The 23,705-nt window shown below is 37.3% G+C and overlaps 1 protein-coding gene across 2 annotated transcripts in view; it reads right to left on the reverse strand.

Annotated features, from left to right (window-relative positions):
* The window catches only part of LOC132847883 (ephrin type-B receptor 2), a 28,786-nt gene extending 9,070 nt beyond the window's left edge, over positions 1 to 19,716 (reverse strand). The window contains exons 1-4 of one of the 2 annotated variants that reach the window (XR_009648670.1): positions 19,567 to 19,716; positions 10,122 to 10,183; positions 9,142 to 9,826; positions 621 to 770 (exon numbers count right to left, since the gene is read on the reverse strand). Coding sequence is in view for 1 of the 2 variants with exons in the window: in XM_060873390.1 (XP_060729373.1) it covers positions 745 to 770; positions 9,142 to 9,826; positions 10,122 to 10,183; positions 19,567 to 19,639 (846 nt within the window). In the remaining variant the exon portion in view is untranslated. Of the gene's footprint in view, positions 1 to 281; positions 771 to 9,141; positions 9,827 to 10,121; positions 10,184 to 19,566 lie in introns of those variants that run through there. The other variant, XM_060873390.1, reaches the window with a different exon arrangement.
* Between the last annotated feature and the right edge of the window lie 3,989 nt (positions 19,717 to 23,705).

The following is a 23,705-nucleotide window of genomic DNA, read 5'->3' on the forward strand; positions in this document are numbered from 1 at the left end:
GCAATGTAGTTTTTACTTATTGAAAATATTAGTAATTATTTGTGGAATTTTAACTTGGCACATTTAAAGTGGGGACACCGGCTGTTGAACCAGGTTCTGTATTATAATAACATTTGAAACAATGGATTTTAAAACTGTCATTGCTTTAAATGGTGAGAAATTGGATGTTAAAAATGATCAAGAAAAAATGTACTGAAAGGTATGAGACAACAAAAATTAATATTTGCTGAAATTTGAATTCTAGTTTATTGCATTAATATATATCAAAAAGACGACTTAGGTTTAATATTGACCTTAGATTAAATATATAAACAAATATTAAATATAAATATTAACATAATATATACATTTAATTTAAAAGCATTATTTATTTTACAATTATGAAAACATTAGAATATTTTAAATAACAAATGATGTTAGGTTGAATTGTTGGAATAAATGGGATCAGATTAGGTTGGAATAAAATTTTAATAACTTTGTATGTACACAAAGTACTTGTGCTGACTGAATATAAATATACCAGTAAATTGTTTCTGAAGCAAAAATTGTACATAAACAATACAGTAATAGTAACCTGTTGTCAGAGAGCTAGCATACAATTCTCTGTAGACTGTACTTACACAATGCTATCACCTGTTTTGTACATCTTTCATCCTCCTCTCCTGTATCCTTTGTCCTCCTGCTGTTTGGCTTTTTCTTCCACTTGACTGCTTAGATATCCACATCTTTTATGAATTCCTCCATCTACTGCTGAAGGTCACTGTAGTTGTCTGTGTGAAAAAAAAACATTTGTACAAACTAAACTCTAGAAGCATATTTTAACAATATGTTCTGTGTGCTTGATTCTAGATGTTAAATAGAATATCCTGTGTGTCCATATCCTCATTTTCTATTCATTCTGTTGCACATAAGGACAGGAGATTTCTTGATAAATACAAATCAGCATGTACTGAGCATTACCATAGTGTAGGTATTCCACTAGACCAAAGCCCACTTTACCTTCTAAACATCATAAACAAGTGCTTAGTGCCCTGTAGCTGCAACCTAACAAATGCTGGCAGATAAAACTGTGTTGAGGAAATCTTGAATGTCACAGTTCTAGTGGGAACAGAATAGAGTTAACTAAAACGTCAGAGACATCCGTAATCTCACGGTCATGTTTTAGAATAGATGCAGTAACAGAAACATTGACATTTAGCAAATCAAATGTAAACGCAGTTAAAGTGACAACAAACTTTCTACTGAACTTTTTACACGAGTTTCTTTATTTATCCATTTTATCTTCTGTACAATCTGTACATTGTATCTGTACAATCAAACTCACATCTGTTCTGAGAGGTTTGTAAAAGGACATTGCTCTAGTTCACATCCTACAAAGTAACATGCAGCTGTACATACATGCATAACACACACAAGACTGAATGAATGCACCATTTCATTAATCAGTCAATTATAAATGACTATTGATTACAGTGTATAATGGACAAAACTGGCAAGAAAACTTCAATAAACTTAATCTCATATCCTGTGCACCTGTTACACACTGTGGAATGTTTGCTTGTTTGCTTCTTTATTCATTTGTACCAGAAAATTATCACAAGTATCGTTTGTGTCTGTGGTTAACTGATAACAGTTTGGTAAAGGGAGGATCTTTGATGTGGTTTTATAAGTTTTTGTAAAGCCTTTCACTGACTCTGTATCACTGTGCATCAACTCTTAGAGCACAGTGATAGAGAGCAGAATCTGAGAGCTTTAGACCTCTGATAGTAAGTTCAGTAGAGTCTCTGCTTGTTTCTGACTCTAATCGAGTGTCAGCAGGAGTGCTTGCATAACTAGTTGATCTTGCTCCTTTATACAGTAAAAACTGTGGTGCGCTGTTAGGATATTGTTTGTACCAATAAAGACTAATGTTTTCATTGTTTGTCTCATATGAACATTTCAGAGTAACAGTGTCTGTTTCTTTCCCCACACTGTTGGCATCTTCATCCTTTGGTCCAATTTTAGCTGCAAATCTGTCTGGAGTGAAACAATATAAAGAAATAAATTTGCATTGAACAAAAGCAAATATTAACCTGGTAAATTAGGAAATTACTATATGCTTAAACAAACTTAAATGCTATAAAACAAACATAAATATTATATAATACAATGAATGACCTGTAATGTGAAAGTGAAGTGAAAGTGATGTGACATACAGCTAAGTATGGTGACCCATACTCAGAATTCCTTCTCTGCATTTAACCCATCCAAAGTGCACACACACAGCAGTGAACACACACACCATGAAAACCCACCCGGAGCAGTGGGCAGCCATTTATGCTGCAGCACCTGGGGGGAGGGGGGAGTTCGGTGCCTTGCTCAAGGGCACCTCAGTCGTGGTATTGCCGGCCCGAGACTCGAACCCACAACCTTAAGGTTAGGAGTCAAATCTCTCTAAGCATTAGGCCATGACTTCCCCCAGTACAGTGCAGTACAGTGCAGTAATGCCCCTTTTCCACCGAGGTAGTTTGAGGGCTGGTTCGGAGCCAGAGCCTAATCTAGAACCAGTTCTTCCTTTTTTGACAGCCAAAGCACCGGCTCTAAACCAAGAAAGGTTCTTAAGTAGCACCAAAACGTTTCTGGTCTAGATTTAAGAACCGCTTGCGTCAGGGGCTGTGGGCGGGGCTACTGTTAGCGCATTTGATAATGTACCTTAAGTATACTAATGTTTAATACACTTTTACTTTACTGCAACATGATCAATTATCAGCACACATGATAGTAGGTAGCTACATGCTAAGGCTAACTTTTTTCTGTGTTAATGATAAAATAACGTTATGTACTTTCTCGATTATAACCTCCGTTTATACAAATTACATGGAGCTGCACGTACACGTTGGATTCACCGCGTTTGGATGCCAATGTAGGTTCACAAAGCCATGAGCATTAACACTAAAGCAACATCCGCCATTGTTGATGTCGTGTTTGCCGCTGCTGTGCTAAAGTTGCTGGGAAACGTGACACGTACAGTATACAGTGACGTCAGACTCGGCTCTGTGATGGCTCTCTAGCCGATGGAAAGGCAAACCGGTTCTTAGAAGGATCGCCAGTGGAACCAACTTTGAACCAGCACCTGGTTCTTTTTGGTGGAAAAGGGGTAAATGTAACACTTTTTTAAAAAGACCGGAATCCAACGCTTTAAAATCCCAGAGAGAGACTAGAAGCCAGGCCAAAAGGGCCAAAGCCAACAGCAGATGACCGCCTAATATGAAGGAGGCAAAGTTCCAAAACTCATGCTCGTCTCAGTGTATCGTCAGACATTGTCTGCCTGCTGAAGACTGACGGGCGAAGACTAGATTCCTGACGGGCCTTTGATCAATGAATCAGAACGGTCTTTTTTAAGTCTGTTTTCACATACGAGGAATTTTTTCTAGTACAGGAGCTCCACAGTATGGCAATGATAAGAAATGAACACATATATAATAGACAGTTGTATGTACAGTGGAAAAAAAAAAGAATGTGCAAATTGAAGTATAAATGTGCAAATTCAAATATACAGTAGATGTGCAAATTGATGACAACAGGACACCTCTGCTTCCTATCAAAGAGAAGAAGGCCTGCTAGAGGCAGCCTGGACACCCAGCACTCGGGATAGATTAACCCTTCATGCACCCAGAATTTATCCTGCTTTAGATTTCCAGCCCCTTTAGACAATGAATTGTAGCCAATCCATACACAACTGAAACACAATGCACTGTTAATATACAATAAAGATATAAATAATTATACTTTGTTTGGAATGAACAGATTTATCTTTTGTCTTTTTTCTAAACGAAAAACAAAAAGCAAGCAGTCAAAAATGGTCAGTATTGGAAAATTTTCAGTGGTATAAGAGGAATAAAACTTGCTATATAAAATGCTGTTATTAGATGCATTGGGCTGCATTTCACCACTTTATATTAATGGCAATGGTATGTTGAGCAGCTTTGGGTTTAAAAAGATATATATATATTATTATATATATTAAAAAATCATTTAAATAAAAAAAAAATCCTTCATGTTTATCTGACATCATCAACGGCAACCACGTTGTCATTTCTTAACAAATTTCAATTTGACTTTATTTTATAAAATGTTTTTAAAGATTCAGGTCTCAGTACTAAGTTCATCACATCTTTAACTGCAAAAACAAAAATAAAAATGCTGAAGCAGGACCTGCTTTTCAAGACAATTAATGTTACTTGCCTTCTGAAATATCATTACTTGTCAGGACACCAGGGTCAAGTTCCTAAATATTCCTTACAAGGTACATCCACTGTGTATACAGTATTCTGAGGAAAGAGTTTCAAAATGTACACATATGATTACTTCTTGTCAAGCACAACAGAATTAGGAGTAGAAGGAAAAAGCAAATCCAATCAACCAAATCAAAGATCAGTGAAATGAAATATACCCATTTCATTAGTGTATCCCTCCATTCGACTTTCATCCCCTGCTTTCCCTATTATTCTGTAGAGCTACAAAGAATGGAATGTAATACATTGCATTCATTCATTCATTCATCTTCTACCGCTTATCCGAACTACCTCGGGTCACGGGGAGCCTGTGCCTATCTCAGGCATCATCGGGCATCAAGGCAGGATACACCCTGGATGGAGTGCCAACCCATCGCAGGGCACACACACACTCTCATTCACTCACGCAATCACACACTACGGACAATTTTCCAGAGATGCCAATCAACCTACCATGCATGTCTTTGGACCGGGGGAGGAAACCGGAGTACCCGGAGGAAACCCCCGAGGCACGGGGAGAACATGCAAACTCCTCCACACACACAAGGTGGAGGCGGGAATCGAACCCCCAACCCTGGAGGTGTGAGGCGAACGTGCTAACCACTAAGCCACCGTGCCCCCGTAATACATTGCAGAAGATTAAAAAAAAAAAAAATTATAAAATTAAAAAAAAAAAAATTGTAAATCCTTACAAATATGACGACATTAGAACACAACAACATAAAAAAGCTAAAACTGCATACGTAGCATTTAACTATCTGAATACTGCTGACACAATAATGCTACTGCTTTCTGCTAGTGTGGCTGCAGGGTTTTTCAAGGTTATGTCAGTGCAAGCGAAAGGTAATTCTCCTTTCTATTACATTCACGCCTACCAGAAAAAACAGCAATAAAAGGGCAAATAACTATAACTGCTAGAGCTCCATGTCTCCAGCAAGCAGCTGTGTTACATAACTTCACAATCACTTTCTTGTTTAGGAGGACATAATATATGCTGCTTGTATTCAGGAAAATATGGATATATTACCCAGTATGCATCCATAAAAATCTATCACCTGAGTATGCATTAGGTCGAAGCAGCAAATTCACAGCAAAAACTGCAGACTTGGTAATAATGTACACTTAGAATCTTAGCACTGACGGTGACATACATTCCCATCTAGAGCGTATCTATTCTCTCATGGAGAGAAATCCATGCCTCGCGTTGATCACTGAGAACAAACGTTCAAATCAAGATAATGCAAGTACATTAATTAAGCTGCATCCATGTCCTATTTCTTTTCCACAAGTCCCTTTTGCAACAAGACATCTTTAATTCCAAAAAGATAAAAGTACATTGCAATCCAACTGAATAACTAAAACGTCAAACTCCACACCTTATTGGTACTTTATGCAATATTTCTTATAGAAAATCTCAGCTGTACAAAGAGCCCCAGTGAGACAGATGTACTGTAGCAGTCTTACAGTATATATCATAGAGAAATGAACATATTGTAACTCTCTGGAAATGAGCTATTGATTTGAAGCTGTAACAATATATAATTGTGCTCATAATGTTTGCATACTGTACATGCACGGTTCTTCCTACAGGCATCGCTTTTGGCTGTGATCCATACTTAAAGCCGAGTTTATTCATGCAAGCACAAAGCCATACTTCAAGGAACACTTTGTAGTTATCAAACACGTGCTGAAGTGTAGCGCTGGAGCAAAATAGATGAAAGTTAATTATATTATCAGAACGGTTTTGTCTTATATAATTCAAGTTATTAATAACTGTAATAATATTAAAAAAAAAAAAAAAAAAAACATATAATAACCTCCTTTTTGAGGTTATCCTATCCCTGTATGCAGTTTGCGGTCTGCTTGCATCAAATTAGGCTGAACAACAAGCTTACAAATACTGAAATAAACTCTGTTACCTCTGGTAATGAGAGTAATTCAGAGTAGCACACAAAATACAGATCCTCAATTCATTTTTTTTTTTTTTTTTTTTTGTACGCACTTCTTGGTAAACCACCACAGGGGGATATTAGTTGTGCGTTATATTTGAATGGAATCACCAGGGAGAGCCGTGCCTAAGCTTGCACACTGCTCCCTCTCCACACTCCAAATTAGTCAATTAGTAGTAGGCGAAGGGATTAACACCAGGGGAAATAAAAGAGACGATCTGCCGCATGCTCGCAGAGGATATTGCAGATCTCCATCCATTATTGCTCCAGATGGAGGGACATTAGTAATTTATAATCTGTCAGCAGCGCCCATGAGTACTCTGCCAAAATCATTTCCTCATTTGAACTCTTCTGTCTCTGTGAGCGTAATCATATCTGCAAAGTGCCGAGTGAGCGAGGGGAAAACACCTTCCTAAATTCTTCTAGAGGATCGCATTACCACTCACGGAAGGATTATCCACGCAGTGACGGATTTCTGTTAGTCACTGTTCTGTTTTCTGTGAAGAATGGGGAATATTTGTGCATGCATTTAACTGATATTATAACCTGGAGCTATGATGCTAGTGGTGTCGTGTGTATGCGTGATCGGTGTGTTTATACTGTACTGTAACTACTGTACTGTAACTACTCTGACTCACACAATCTCAAATGACATGTTTTCTTTTATTCTACTGCATTTGGAGTGCAAATTATTGTATGCTAAATCCCTGTAGTAGACCAACTTTTTGTTCTTTTCACTTCTCAGCAACTTGTTTTATTTGATGTTTTGGTTTTTATTGATATGCTATTTCAATTTTCTTTATTATTCCCCACTATATCTTCTCAGTTATTAATTTTTTTAAACATTTGGAGATTTTTCTGACAGTTGGTGTGTGTGGCCAAATGAGAGATGGATGTCATGTGGCCAAGGGTTAAAAATGACTGTTTTTTTCCACTTTTACTGTAATTGTTCAATTTGTTCAAACGATAATTCAAATCATACAAAAAAATGTACATTTTATTAAATCAATTTCTGAAAATAAACCGTTTTCCTTCTGAAATGAAGTTTCTTCTGTTTCAAAAATATAACATGTCTTTATAAACAAGGAAATGTATAGAATTTTAATAAAGGTAGAGATTCCGTTCCGGCTCCTAAATGGTGAGGGCATGAGTTCAAGTCCCAGATATCTGTCGCCAGCAGCCAAGACAGCAAAACTATCCAAGCTCTCTTGGTGGGAAGGAAAGTATAGTCTCTCTCTCTTTCACTCCCTCCCCGTCACTCAAAGTGACACTAACCAATAGCAGGTGTCTATGAGCTCATGTGCTTGAAAAAGGGCAGATAGCACTTTCTGTCCAGCATGTTACTCTGCATGACAGCAGTTTAAAAGGTTGGCTTCACATGTTGCCAGCACCACTTTCCATGGTTGGTAGATACCATGCAATGGGGTAGAGATGGGAATTAGCCAAGGTCAAGTCACTGACAGTCTCGGTCAGTGCGAAGAAAGCATAGGTAGCAAGCAAGCTAGCGATTAAAGCATCTTCACTGGGCAGACAGACTGTTTATACAAACGTGTATGCAGAGCCGATCAGCCCTATACGCTCACTACGCAAGTTACGCAAGGCCCCGCAAATTACGCAAGGCCCCGCCTCCCCCTGCCTCATTTTACAGCGCGTGTAATGTTTACTGTGTAGATGACAATATGAAGCGGAGCTATCCATCTGGCCATGAAAAGAGAAAAAAGAAAAAAAATGAGAGTGAAATGCGAGAACAGCAATCAGGTAAACTTGTGTTGTCTTTAAGTTTGATGTCAGCAAGAGCAAATAACAGTAAAGTTAAGTTGATGTGATTCTGTCTCTAGTCTCTATCTGACTAGCTAAATTAGCTGTGCAGTGCTGACAGTGCATCTCTTGGCCTGTCTGTTACACAACAATTTATTGCGTGAACATTCGCGTGAATAAATGCCCAAGGGCAACGGTGTTTATAAACGGCAGCTCGATAACCATGCCACGCGTGAACATGCGTTCATATGCGCGTGCAATCCTGCATGAAATGTACAGTAGGAGGGCCCCAGGGAGGTCAGGATCGGCTCTGCGTGTACTGTATGTTAAACTGGCTTTATATTGACTTAACATGTTCTTCACAGAATGATTAAGCAATATTAGTGTGTAGTACTGCAAATAAAAACATTTCTACACAAATTTATATATTTTAAGTTTTGATGTCAAATTATGCTAAAATGTTTTTTTTTTATTTTAATTATTGTGAAACAGTACTGGAGTAGAAAGTCCAGATTCAACTCTCTATGCGTCTCTCAGACATCACATCTCATTTTTAGTACTGTCTGATATAATAACTTGTACAGTTTTACTTTATAATACAAGAAAGAAATAAGGTGTCAAGCGTGTTTTGATAGAAATGACTCATAGACATGTACAGCTCCAACGCAGTATTGTCAAGCCACTTTACGGCAACGTCAGCAGTCAGAAAGTTTCTTTTAATCATTTAATTCAATTCATTTTAATTTGTTTTTAGCTCTAATCTTTGAAAAAAAAAAAAAAAACGTAAATAAACAAATTACTTAATTTAAAAAAGAACAAAAAAATGTATTTAAAATGAAATACTGAAAAATGTGCTCTGATCCCACTAAGTTCAGATTTGCTAAATGAACGAGCAGACTGCAGAAAAAGGTTTACATATTCATACTAAAAAGTACACATATGATTGTATTAATGTTTCTAAAGACACTTTAGTGTGTAGTATGTGGTTTGGGATGTAGTCTAATATTCCTTGAATGTGTATCAACTTGCTCAACTGTCAAAATATTCTGTGTGCTGGATCACACAAAGTCACCTTATCAAATCTTCATATGAGAGTAGCTTTTTCTACTAGAAAGAGCCTGAAATCCCCAGATACCCAAAAGTTATCTCAAGAAGCTCACCTTGGCAGAGAGTGCCGTTCTCGCCTGCCTCGTGTCCAGCTTTGCACATGCAGCGCCCGATAGGATCCACCCACTCGCCATCTCTGTTGCAGTAAAGTTTAATTGGCACATCAACTTCCTCTGCGTTGGGTATGCAGGTACCTCTAGCTGCAACCAACGAAGTTCTCTCTGCTCCTGACAAAGTTTCTGGGAAGACAGCTCCGTTCCGGACAACGCGGGGACACTTCCGGAAAAAAACCCGCACAGCAGTAAGAGACATGCAGGCGCCGGTGTCCTGAAAGGCCAAGTAGAAGCCGTTGCGAGACAGAGGACCAATGCTGAATACATTCGTGTTAATATGCATCCCCAGGCCACCCAGTTCCACCTGCGTGGTCTCGTCGGCTGCGATGGTGTCCAAAATGATCCAGGGGTTCTCCGTCCACTGGGGGTAAACTTTACTGGCCGTATCTGAGTCAGACTCGAAGTAGTAGAGCTTGAAGGTCTCCTTGCATGGTGTACTTGGGATATCAGGGATGCTGCCACAGTCTCGCACTGAGAACTTGATCTCGACATAGATGTGCTGGGCCCCTCGCCGTTGGATGTATTTGGTGCGCACCCAGTTGTCTTGATTGGTCCTAAAGACGTTGCAGACCTGGTAGGTGCGGATGGTGTTCATGTGCTCATCATAGCCACTCACCTCCTCCCACTGGGGAAAGAGTGGAGGCAAGACTGAATTAGTAATGGGAAAGAAAACATATCTGACAAATCCTTAGTGTCTCCTAGCCACTGATCTCATTTTCCAGGAATCAACATAGAATCAACACACACACACACCAGCAAATAAAAAAGGTTTCATTACATTTTATTGGGCTTCATTTGGATTTCATTCAAATGCCCTGCAGGCGCTGAACATCACGAGTCAGATAAGGTAAAGCAGCGGAGCGTTCCGTTTACATAAGGTAAATGGTCATACCAGAGTAGGTCAGCTAAACAGTGCTCACCCCTTCTGATGGGTATATCGTCCAGCCCAGTTCTGCAGTTGCTGTCGAGTCCATTAGCACATCTGGGAGGGGAAAAAAATAAAAACCAGGCAGAGACTCATGAATATAATATACTCCCAATTTCAATGCAGCTGCAGTAATAAGATTTTTTTTTTTTCTCTATAGCATTCAGGCATTCATAAGGCTGTTAACTCTAGTGAATGAAAAAAGAAACTTTTTTTTGAGTAGTCATATTAATGAGAAATCCAGCACAGATTTCGAAGGAGACAAGATTCAAACAACAGATTCAAATTTAAAGAATGCAATATAAAAATATGACTCGAAGACTCGGCTCAGGTAGTTGGCGATCTACGAGATTTCAAGCACGATGGCACTGACAGCAGAATCAGCATGAAGGCTGAAACTTTTTATGCTGATCGGTATGAGAAGACTGTACAGATGAAGAGGTGAGAGAACTGGACAGACTAAAGAACCTAAGCATTGTTCTATATAGGTAGAGATGAAGCCCATTGGTACCACTATCAAAGACAGCAATTAAACAGCATTTTTTGGTACAAAAATCTCATTTCGTTTCCATGTAAAATCTTGGGCGAATTTGGGTTCGTGATCATGTTTGATTTCTTTAAAGTAAAAATCCTATGCAAGTGACTTGCATATTAATTTAGTCGTACTATTGAGCCCAGTCTTATAAGCCTAACCATTTGGACAATTATGTTGAAATTGAGGGTGAATTATATTACACATCGGACCCAGCACAGCACGACAATATCACGTCCCACTGATAATGCTATGTCAATATAAAAACTAACATTATAAGTTCTGGTTTCTGTCTTTGTCAATGTCAAATCACTGTGGTTGTGTGTTCCACGTCCTTGTTCTATATCCGTTATATGCGTTTATAAATCTCGCCTTACTAAGTGGTAGCTCAATGGTTACGCTGTTAGACTATTACTCAGAAGCTTGTGAGTTCAAATACCAGGGCCACCAAGCTGCCACTGCTAGGTTCCTGAGCAAGGCCCTCAACACTCTGCTCAGTTATATAAAATGAGATCACTGTAAATTGCTTGGGATTAGGGTGTCTGCCAAATACAGTCAATTTAAAAATCTTGCATTTGCAGCTTCTACGGAATCGAAAAACAAACTTTCCTTTAGTTTCACTGCAGTAACTAAATAATACAGGAATAATACGTTATTGGATAATATGCTTAAAAATCAATTACTGAATAATAATCTGAGTTCGGATAAGCGGTAGAAGATGAATGAATGAATAATAATCTGAGTTCTTAAGGGGTTAAATCAAGTTCTCCAGAGACATGGGGTTTTCTACGGGGCAACTCTGTGATGACAGCTAATCTCAACACTTCATTAGTGCATAAATAGAAAAAAACCGGGGTAATGTTTCAGCTGCAGCTGAAAAAGCACATTAGTGCTATGGAACTGGAGTCCCTCCTGGGTCTTATACACAGATCAGTCAAAACGGTAACAATATGTGATGGACTGTTAGATCTGAGTGAATCAAGTTTCCAGGCTGTAGTAGAAGACAAAAAAAAAAGCTATTATTTCACCTATTAGACAATAGACCTGCTGCCTTTACAGTACAATCAGGCAATGACCCTCTAGCAGGTTTTACTGCCTTAAACACTTCAGTCCATCAGTGGTTGGCAAAGCTGGACCAAAATAACAAGAATAAACCATCTGAGCTGAACAAAGTGCTGGAGCAAAGCAGAAAGACGCCGTATCTTCAACACATTTTTCAGCAGGTCTAAGAAAGAAGTGTCTAAATTATTCACACACACAAATTAGGCATTATATCTTATAAACAAAGATTATAAACTGAAATAAAAACTGCTATAAATTAAAAAAAAAATGCTAGATTTCATAATAATGAATTTTGGTAAGGATATAAAATTATATTTCTATATTGTTGATTGTGTTGGCCATGGTATATAATTATTTGCTTATTTATTTGTATGCTTGCTTTAATTTGAATTGAATTTAAGTACATTTTTTTTTATATTTTGTATTATCTTTATATGCATTAAAATGTAAAGCATATTGAGACACTATATAAGTACAGATGTTGTTGTCATTGTTATTCGTGCGTTTGTTATTATTATTGTTGTTGTTATTCATTTGATCACATGGCCTAAATGTTTAAAGTAAATGTCATTAGAACACCGATATCAAGTCAAGAGGCTCACAGCACAAAAACGTCCTGTTCATTTTCTCAGCACCTCATTGCCGTTTTTTCAGCCTTCTGCCATAATACATTTCAATAGCCAATACGTTTTAAAAGAGTTTTAAGCCTAGTTTTCTTGCAGTGTTTTCCTCGCTTGTCAGTGTGTAAGGGAAATGTCATAGACATCACTGAAGGAAATCTGTACCACAAAGTACACACTTCTGTCAAACCCTTTGCTGAGCCATTGTTATTTGTTAAAAAAAAACCAACATATTTTCTTCCTGAGATTCTATCAAAATTATTCAGCAGGTTTGTGTTAAGTTTCCCACAAGCTTATTAGCTAAAGGAAATGAGTCCTACTGAATAATTACGGCCATTGATTGTATGGAAGTTGTTGCTGTGATCATTATTGTTAAGCCATTGGGTCCCTGTTACAACTGAGGAGAAAATATTACCCCCTTTAATTCCCAGGAGAAAAACTTGTCTATATTTAAACTCCTTAATCTCCTTCGTAGTTTTATTTCATTGTAGTTCCTGAATATCGATTTGTTACCAATAAAGAACTGATAAAACTGAACAATTTATGAGAGATAAGAGCACCGTGCTGTAAAACCATGCACCATAGAGTACAGTGACAAAAAGATTACAATTTGTAATACAGCCTTCACTGAATTTAAAGCAATAAAAATACACTTAACTTATGAAGTAGAACTTTATGGAAGATTATTTTTACTTTTTTCTTTCCACACTGGCCCTCTATCCTTACCCCTCATATTCATAGGACCATTAAGACCTTGTTAGTGTTATTAAATGCGTCATAACCTAATGAAATCCCATAAAGAGGGAGTAAACATAACAGGAAACGCAACACTGAGTAAACATTAAGACAATTACATCTTACGTTACAGATAATAATCGCAAAGGAACAGATATTAATAGTAATAATAGTATTAAACGCTTTGTCTGACTTACAATAGGACAGTTCCTCCTTACTTAAAATAGGACAATGATTTCATATTCGCCAACCAGTAAATAGTGAACTCCAATTACTCTGTAAGAATGAGCACACGGTCCTAATGGGTGATATGACTTCCAAAGACTGATGGTCTCTAAAATATCCATATAAATCAAATCACATCTGCACCTTGATGGATATGTGAGTAGATTAGTAGCTTCAGGCCACAGAAACAAATTAACTTTTCATCTGATTTTTAATCACTCTAAGTAGTGAACTCTTGCACTTTTGCCCACAATTCTCCTTGGAACAAAAGCTTTTGGGTCAGATTGTAGGTTCAAATGTGACCTGATCAACAGAAAGAAAAAAAGGTACAGAGGTTCAGTTCCTTTACAATGATAGTTATGGCACTAAGATTTGGATGTGAATATCATAAATCTTTGTCGAATATCAAAATATGCTTCTTTTTTTTTAATCAATCAATCATTTGACCTGACTGCCGATTGGCTGAAAAAATTTATTTGGGGCTTGATTGTTTTTCCAAAGTGCTCTGATGTATTGTATGTTTGTAATTGTGTAATTCTGAATTGAAAACAAATGCTGTTTTAAATATATATATATATATTTTTTATTTCAATCTTTTTTATTGAGGAAATATCACAAACAGTCATGTACAAACAGTTTACAGGTATTCCCCTTAAATGTGTTATTTTAAAACATTATTTAAAATATAAAATATTATAAAAAAAAAACTATAATATTATAATAAATATTAAATAGTAATAATAATAATAATTATAATAATAATAATAATAATAATAATAAATAATATTAATATAAATATTAATATTATATAATATTAAAAAATATTATAAAACAGTAAGTAAAGAAAAAAAAGACATACAGGAGTCAGAAAACACACGCAATAAAAATAAGAATAAAATTATATATATACACATATACATATATATATATATATATATATATATATATATATATATATATATATATATATATATATATATATATATATATATATAAATAAAGTATGGGGGGGGAGGCAGAATCAATCACATGGTAGCGTCTGTAGCGAATTAAAATATTCCATGAAAGAGCCCCATTTATGGTAAAATTTTTCTGTGTTACCCCTGGATGAAAACCTTATCTTTTCCAGTTTAAGCAATGACATCACATTCTGGAGCCACACAGAAACCGAAGGTGTTTTAGAGGCTTTCCAGAGAAGTAAAATGCACCGTCTAGCCACAAGTGACGTAAATGCCAATATATCAGCCTGAGCAGGGTCGGTTAACACAGAGTTAACCGGGAGCCCAAATACAGCCAAGAAAGGATCCATATGAACCTAAATTCTAAGAACTTTAGAGAGAATCGTGGAATACTGGCTCCAGAAGTTGTGAAGTCTAGGGCAGAAGAAAAACATGTGACCAAGATTACACGGAGTACCGTGACACCGCTCACACTGATCGGTTATCTGTGGATAAATTTTGGATAAACGAGACTGTGAATAATGAACCCTGTATAATGCCTTAAACTGAATTAGTTGCAACCTTGCACAGGATGTGCTGGAGCGAACACATGATAATGCCTTTTCCCATCGCTGATCTGAAAAAGTTATTCCTACAGTAGCTCTTGTTCCCAAGACCTCTGAATTTTAGCTGTTGAATAGATATCTAAATCCATTAACTCTTTATATATTATTGATATGATAGATTTCTTGTTGGGCTTAAGAGACAGCAGCTCTTCCCAAAGTTGAGTATTTTTAATGCCACAGTTTTCCCGCTGTATATAGACAGGATCAGTCAGACCAGGGGGAAATAAGTGATTTTTCGTTATGGGCATTGTGGTTGAGGCTGAAACAAACTTGTAATTATTCCTGAATTGCGACCAGATTTTAATACTGGACTGAACCACAGGATTCTTTGTGAAAAAAGATGGATTAATCGGGAGGGAAGATGTCAGTAAAGCATTTAAAGAAGAGGAGATACAGGACTGGTCCTCAAGCCTACACCATAGCAGTTCTTGTGATTGAAGCCAGTAAGTCAATTTGTGAATGTGAGCCGACCAATAATACAACAGAAAATTAGGTAAAGCCTGACCGCCACTAAACGTAAATCTCTGCAAAAGTGATTTCCTCACCCTGGGATTTTTACCTCCCCACAAAAAAGAGGTAATAAGTTGGTCCAGTGTTTTGAAAATTTTTTTGGCCAAAAATACAGGAATACACTGAAACAGAAAAAGTAGCCGAGGCAAAATGTTCATTTTAATGGCGTTAATACGACCAATTAGAGACAAATGGAGGGAACCCCACCTTTGAAAATCCGACTTGATCTGGCTAAGCAATGGGGAGAAATTAGCCGAATATTAGGAAGGCAGAGTCCGGGTCACGTTGACTCCTAAATATTTGAAACCTGAAGGACTGAACTTGAAAGGAATGTCAGACTGTTTCAGTGTAAGAGCCAGAGAATTTATAGGATAGCATTCACTTTTAAGTAAGTTCACTTTATAACCTGAAAAAGAGCCAAATCTCTTCAACAATGATGAAATTGGTGGAACACTTGCCAAAGGATCAGAAACATATAGAAGGAGATCATCTGCATACAGTGACAATTTCAGACCAATATTATAGCGGGATACTCCGTGAAATGAAGTGAGTGATTGCAAAGCTAATGACAAGGGTTCAATGGCAAAAACAAAAAGTAAAGGAGAGAGGGAGCAGCCCTGTCTAGTGCCACGTGACAAAGTAAAATAGTCAGAAGAAATCTCATTTGTGTGGACGCTAGCCTGAGGGGAATTGTATAACAATCGAATCCATGAAATAAATCTGTCCCCAAAGCCAAACGTATTTAGGACGGCAAAAAGATAGACCCACTCCACCCGATCGAAAGCTTTCTCGGCATCAAGCGAGATGACTACTTCTGGACTAGTTAAAGAGTGATTGTCATTCTGTCTATTCAAAAGTGTGCGAACGTTAAAAAATAACTGCCGTCCTTTAATGAAGCCATTCTGTTCCTCTGAAATAATAGAAGAAAGGATTTTTTCAAGGCGTCTCGCTAATACCTTGGCCAAGATTTTTACATCCACGTTGAGAAGGGATGTGGGCAAAGAGCGTACTAGATTTATCCCCATGCTCATAATAAATTGCGCGGGAACGCAACAGGAGACGCTCAGCTTCAGTTGTTGAAAGCAAGTCAAATTCAGTCTGTAGCTCAAGTCGTTTCTTTTGAATGCTGGAAGTTGGATTGGCAGCCATTTGCTTGTCTAAATCATAAATGTTTGTAGTCAGATCCTGAAGCTTAGCTTTGCGGTCTTTATTGGAATGGACAGAATACGAAATAATTTGTCCGCGCATATACGCTTTAAGAGATTCCCACAGCAATGAAGATGAGACAGCATCACTCCTATTAAAGACTATATATTCACCTATTGCAGACAAGGTAAAAACGTTAAATGCCTCATCTGACAATAACAAAGAATTGAACCTCCAGGGTGAGGAAAAACGTGACTAGCCCACAAATTTGATATAACTGGTGCATGGTCAGAAATAACAATTGCGTGATAGTCAGACTCTGTGACTTTAGGGATTAGGGAATTGTCAATAAAAAATAATCAATATGTGAAAAAAACTGGTGCACCTGAGAGTAAAAGGAATATGTCCTAGCACTAGGGTTGTAAAATCTCCAAGGGTTTACAAACCCATTTTTACTCACAAAATCCGAAATGGATTTGGACATAGAAGACTGGGTCAGGGTTCGAGGGTTTGAACATTTGCCTAAAATGCCAGCCCAAAACAGAGCAAATAAACAAATCTGCAGATCCAAATCCGACTTTTAGAAACACAAATATCATTCTAGAAACTGCTTCCAGTTTCATTATGGAGAACTAACGAACAAAACAAAAAAACAAAACTTTAAAAGCTTTAAAGGCAAAAAGCAAACACACTTCTGCCTTATAATAAATTAGTAAAGACTATAATCAATGTAAAAGTCAGAATTGGTTCAGTTCTACACACTGGATATTAAAGCACTGAAAATGAAAAATAAAAAGTGAAAAATAAGCATTAAGTCATCACCAGCCTCCACATGCTTATTCATCCGGCCAGTCTTTATCAAGGCTTAACACATAACTGTGTAATTTAAAACTAGTAGTGACTTCTACATAAGCACATTACATAATCACTATTAACTGCAGAATAATCACCGACCTCGGCACTGACCTGCGATTACGCTAAAAGTTCTGAAAAAAATTTGGGGTCTGGAAAAAAAACCCTGGAAGTTTAAAGGGTAGTTCCATAAACATGGAAGGAACTCAGATTGTTCCTTTATTACAACCATTGATCTAGTTGTATTAAAGAGAAAGAGCTTTTAGTGTCATGCTCAACAAGTATGAAAATAATAAAATCAGTCTTCTATATGCATAGTGGAAGGGAGAGAGAATTTCTGTGTTATTTCTTATAAACAGATTATAGTCTTGGCTATATAAGATTATTTTATTGACATTTCTCAACATTTCTTTTGAATTAGCTTTACTGGTCCCTTATGTGGCAATTTATACATTGTGCAATATATTTCACTGTATATGTATTTGGCTGGGATGAAAGTAAAATTAAATTTTATCTGACATTATGACTGATGGTGTTCAAGCACTGAATATTAACCACCATGAGGATGTGATTTGGAGTCATAAAATGTGAATAAAAAGAAAATTAGGAACTATTTCAGTTGCCATAACCTAGTTTATGGCTTAACAATGTCGCAAGTTGTGTGGATGTGCAGACGTCATGGTCCATACAGACTTTTTTCAATCCACACTTGTCAACCGGACCTATTCCTAAACGCAGTGACTTGTGAGAAGGCACACATCTCCCAAAATTAATTTCTTCTAGCGAACGGCCTAGATTTCATGATTTTCGCCTAAATGACATACCCAAATGCCTGGTCTCATTGGAAAGAAGACAATCTCTAGTTTCAGATACAAGTATCAGCGTGATTCTAGGCCTTACTGCCACAGAGTTACAGAGGCTAGAATGGAGGATTTCATTTCCGCTCAAATCATTTTACTGTAAACTGACTAAAATACACTACTGTAAACACATGTCAGGAGCTAAAGACAAACTCAATGTCATAGCCACATGACAGCTTTCACCAGAAAAAATTTGAAATCAAAAGACTCAAAAATGGATTTTATATGCATTTTTTTCTACAGATATGTCTGTGCGTTTTTGTTTTTTTTGCCCCAAATAAACCTTGTTTACAAGAGTAAACAAGAGTTTCAAAGGCCTATAACCTTTTAACCCCTTTGCCTAGACCACTAGGCAGTAGTATCGGCTCAAAAAACACAGGAATTCTGTGTGTGTGTGTTCAAGAATTGCGTAATGACTGTCTTCACACGGCTCTAACAACACACACACACACACACACACACACACACACACACACACACACACACACACACACACACACACACACACACACACACACACACACACACACCCCTTGCCAGATGGCCCATGTCGCATCTCGTTGAAATCGTCTCCTTATTGGCTAAAGAGATAACAGGGTCTCGGATCATGAAATTGCTACTGGCTGGAACAACTGTCAAACAAACGGAGGGTGTTCCGAATAGAATGGAGAGCCATCATTTGCTCCTAAGCTGTCTATCTCTGCCCTACGGGCACCGATTGGCTCATGTGAGGGCTTGTTTGATTGGTAAGACTCTGGACTACAAATCTGACACCCAAGTGTAGTTTTATAAGCCTCCAATGAGAAGTGAGAGCCGAAAGAATGGACGGAAGTTGATGCAGCCTCGGCTCAGGGGCGTGTGTCCCGTGGCCGGGACGGTGTTCGTTAACGGGATGCAGAATGAAAAACAAAGTCATCCCGTTAACGAACACCGTCCCGGCCAATAAGCAGTGAAAATGTGGTTTTCATACATAAAAGTATATAATAATAATAATAATAATAATAATAATAAATTATTATTATTATTATTATTATTATTATTATTATTGACCCCTGTTTGTCTGGTTACGTCTACACATTAAAACCAGGTTGTGACTTTTATGAGATTCTTGTTATAGAGAAGCATGTGCTCCAGCAAAAGAAAAAATAGTCTAGTTTTCTGATAGTTCCTGATATGAAGTAACCTACAGAAAATGGTCTGAGTTTGAAGTTCACTAATCCGAAAGAATACATAGTAAAGTCATTGCTAAAGTCTCCAGTTCCAACAAAAAAAAACAAACAAAAAAAAAAACAGCAGACCACACGTTGTGACAGAGATATAGGAGCCGCACTCACCTTCTATCGCACAGATAGGTGGTATTATCCATAATAAAGCAATAATGTGTGGAAGTGCCATCAGAGGAGCCATCTGACTACGAAGAGCCGGGCTGTTCACTGAGGATGAATCCGCTGGTCTATCTGTAAAAGCGCCGTGTTCACACTGCCAGGCGGAGAGAGCACACTGAGAGCAAGCGCGCGCACACGCACATAACTACGGCTCGTTCGGGCGAAACCAATCAAATACGGACAAAGGGGGAGGGAGAGGAGGGGAGGGAAGGGAAGGGGGAGGTGTCTGGTCGGTAATGAGTAGCTCTGTTTAACACTAATCACTCATTATTATTAGGGTTCAAGCGCGAAGCGCTGGAAACCTATTGTTTTTGTTTGGATTATTATAATTATTATTATTATTATTATTATTATTATTATTATTATTCCGCCCTAGAAACGGTCGTGCAGCCCAAACCGTAAGGCCTAGAGAGCTCAAACTTGGTCAGATGGTAGTACTGGTCACAGTTACTCAGGGCCAAAATTTCAGCGGAATCGGACAATTTGGGACGCTTCAGCACCCCAAAACGTGTTTGTCCCCATAACCCCTAAACCCCTAAAACCCCTATGTCCAAATCTCAAGTGCTTTATATCAGTGGAATCCTTGGCTCAAACGTATATCTCCAATTTCATTTCCGCCATTAAATTTTTTCGCTATCGCGCATTTTATCCGAAACCTACTTTTGCTAACTAGTCCTAGGTTTTTCGCCTGATCAAGACCAATCCAGTGGAGTAATAATTCTCTGGAGTCTCAATGACAATAATTTTTGAAAAAACGTCGAAAACTGGCCCCTCACAGTCCAAACTTTTTGGACTGTGAGGGGCCAGTTTTACTAAAATGTCAATAACTCAAGAATTAAATGAGCTATCAACACCAAACTTGGGACACATGTGAAAGAGGTCAAACTGAGGTCACATTTCAAAAACCGCGGCGATTGGCCACTTGGTCAGGTTACTCGTTTCAACCAAGTATCCGGCTCATCTCTAATGGATATGACTTTGTTCATTTTAGGGAAAACTGGACGGGTGAGTACTTCACATGACATATGTTGTGGCACCCTCTGTAGCATGACATATGTAGCATGACATGACATATATTGTCATGTCAATCCAAAGGCCTTAAACGCTTGAACCCAGGAAATGCTGCTTGCAGCTTTAATTATTATTATTATTGTTGTTGTTGTTGTTGTTATTATTAGTATTATTATTGTTGTTGTTGTTATTATTGTTGTTGTTGTTATTGTTGTTATTATTGTTGTTGTTAATAATAATAACAACAACAACAACAATAACAACAACAGCAACAATAATAATAATAATAATAATAATAATAATAATAATACAGATTTATTGGGACAGAATAAATATATATATTTCACATTTTATAAGAACTATAACACATTTTATGGTGAGTGTTGGAAATTTAATTGCACACGTTTAACATCTTCTATACCTAATGAAATTAGGAAGTGATATTGATAGTGCTGGTGTTTTATAAGTTGTCACAATATAAATTTTAACCACCTAGTAACCACCACAGGCAGCTGCCAAAGCTGAACCACTTTCAGAACTGAACAGGTTGGTGCAGATGTTTACAGTTTAGAAGTTCTGAAATTTGTGATTTGTGATTGGTCCAGGAAGTCATCAGCAGTGACCCATGATCACTTTTCAGAAACATATTCCTCCCAGTTCACTACATACTACAGCCACAGGCACTGGCATCCAGAATCAAGCATCTTCCCTACAAGGTATGAAAGTCAACCCTCTAGGACTAGGGAGAAGGAGGCTCAGTTGCTGGTATCCCCCCTTTATGAAGAACAAGCTGGTATCAGCAATTCGACAAGGAAGGCTTCTGCCACCTGAGGGTACTCTGTAGTCATACATGTTCCAGTTATTAGGGATGTTTGCTTCTTTTTATCCATTCATTGACTGTGAATATCTATGACAATTCAGTAAATTTGTGTGAATGCTTGTATGAATCCTAGGCAAACTCTGATTAATTCTTAAGATCCCAACAATACTCTCTATAGTTCCTGCAGTTCCACCGGATCAAAGGGTTGAGGTGGAACCTTCTGTAATTTGAGAGACTGGGACAACAGATGAGGATCCATATGCAGAAATTTTATGAGCAACCAGGTAAGCAACATAAATTCGACCATAATCCATGAGTGAGTAAACAAGATTATAGATTTATAGACAGAGAGAGATAGAGATCAAGAGCAGAGGATGAACCAGAACACAAACCAAACAAAAGGAAACTTGTCACAGGTCATACAAAATGAGGTTAGATTAAATAAACAGCTCAAAACTTAAAGCTAATATCAACATGCTTTGTAATAAGTGAACTTTTTTTATGCATTGCATATACAGTTTAGTGGTACATCAGGAGGCATAGAAATTTGTGCAAGTGTCAGAGGTCATGCTCCCATAAAATATAGCCTCCGATACTTCTGGGGCACTTCATTTGCTTCCTTATAATAAAAGCATTTAAAGCTGGTGGGTAAGGGAAACATCCATTGTCCTTTTCACAAATCAATCAAAATCATGCAAAAAGTAGTATAAATACACAACTAATAAATACAGAAAAAAAGGTAACTTGGAGTACAATTAGGGCAGATTCTACTTAATTCTTAAACTGAAAAACCACGTCTCGTTGTTTATGTTTATATAGCAATGTTTATTGCTATATTGTGCTTTTATGGTGCATAAAAATAATTCAAGAATCTTTTATTGTCAATTTAATCATATACAGCATGTACAGTAGACAGTAAAATGAAACAGCGTTCCTTCAGAAACATGGTGCTACATAAAACACAGCACATAGACATACACTGTAATACATAACGGTACCCAGTTTTGTGAACTTTCAAGCTAGTTCAACACAAGTTTTATATACATAACCTTTTGTATGTACTTTCCATGATTAGAATCCCTTTTGGTAACATTATTAATTTGTTGTATAGAGTCCAGAATTACACCTAGAGTTCTTAATATTTATTACTAATACGATTTATGCCTGTGTTAAGATCTCACGTCAACAGTGCCATCTGGAGTTAATAGAAATAATTTGGTTGACAGGGAAGAGTAGAGTATTTCGAGTGGTTCATACTGTAGTTATCCATTAAATTCTCATTTGTTCCTCATTCACTCATTATCACAGCACTGATGGAAGCACTGATGTGAGGAATATAATTGGTTTACATCTTTGTATCTGTTCTCACTGCCTTTGACCCTACAGTATGTGTGAGGCTTTTACATGGTGAACACTCAGATGTGAAGACCTTAATACTTGGCTTGTACAATTTTGTTAACCATGCTAGCACCCAAAGGCCAGAAACATTTATTTTGTCTAGTTGTGTTATTTCATAGTCAGCCTTTTTGGCACTGATGTTTAATTTGAAGGAAGGAAAATTCTTGATGTCTCATGCAGAACTACATCATATATTTATGCCACACAAGAGAAATATGCAAAGCTGTGAGAAAGGTCAGATAAACTAAACAGAAAGGCAGAAACATAGATAGAATTGAGGAAATAGAGCAGAAGAATATGGAGCTGACATAAAAGAATCTAGGATAACAGCAACAGCAACCTCCAGTGTTGAGTCATGTCATGGGGTGGATATTTGTTTATGCTATTATATGAGCTGCCCACAGGGGGCAGGGGTAGAGGAATAATTTGGGTCATCGACACAAGTCACGGAGGATTTAAGTACACATGTACACTGTGCACAATTATTAGGCAAGTTGTATTTTTGAGGATTACTTTTGTTATTGTACAACTACGGCACGCTTGGTCAATCCAAAATGTTAACAAACCATCAAACCTGAACATTTAAGTAGTAAAAGTGAAGTTTTGGCATTCTTAGAATATCTATATGTACACCAATATTATGCAACTATTATTGTGCAGAATTATTATGCAACTAAATGAAAATCAAAGATTTCCCCATCTCACTTGTTTATTTTCACCTGTTAAAGTGAGAATAATAAACTCAAAATTTACAAATAAACATTTCTGAAATTAAAAAAAAAAAAACCCTCAGTGATCAATATAGCCACCTTTCTTTTCGATAACAGTCACAAGCCTTCCATTCACAGAGCCAGTCAGT

The sequence above is a fragment of the Tachysurus vachellii genome, chromosome 7 (assembly GCF_030014155.1).
Source record: "Tachysurus vachellii isolate PV-2020 chromosome 7, HZAU_Pvac_v1, whole genome shotgun sequence".
Taxonomy (NCBI): Eukaryota; Metazoa; Chordata; class Actinopteri; order Siluriformes; family Bagridae; genus Tachysurus; species Tachysurus vachellii.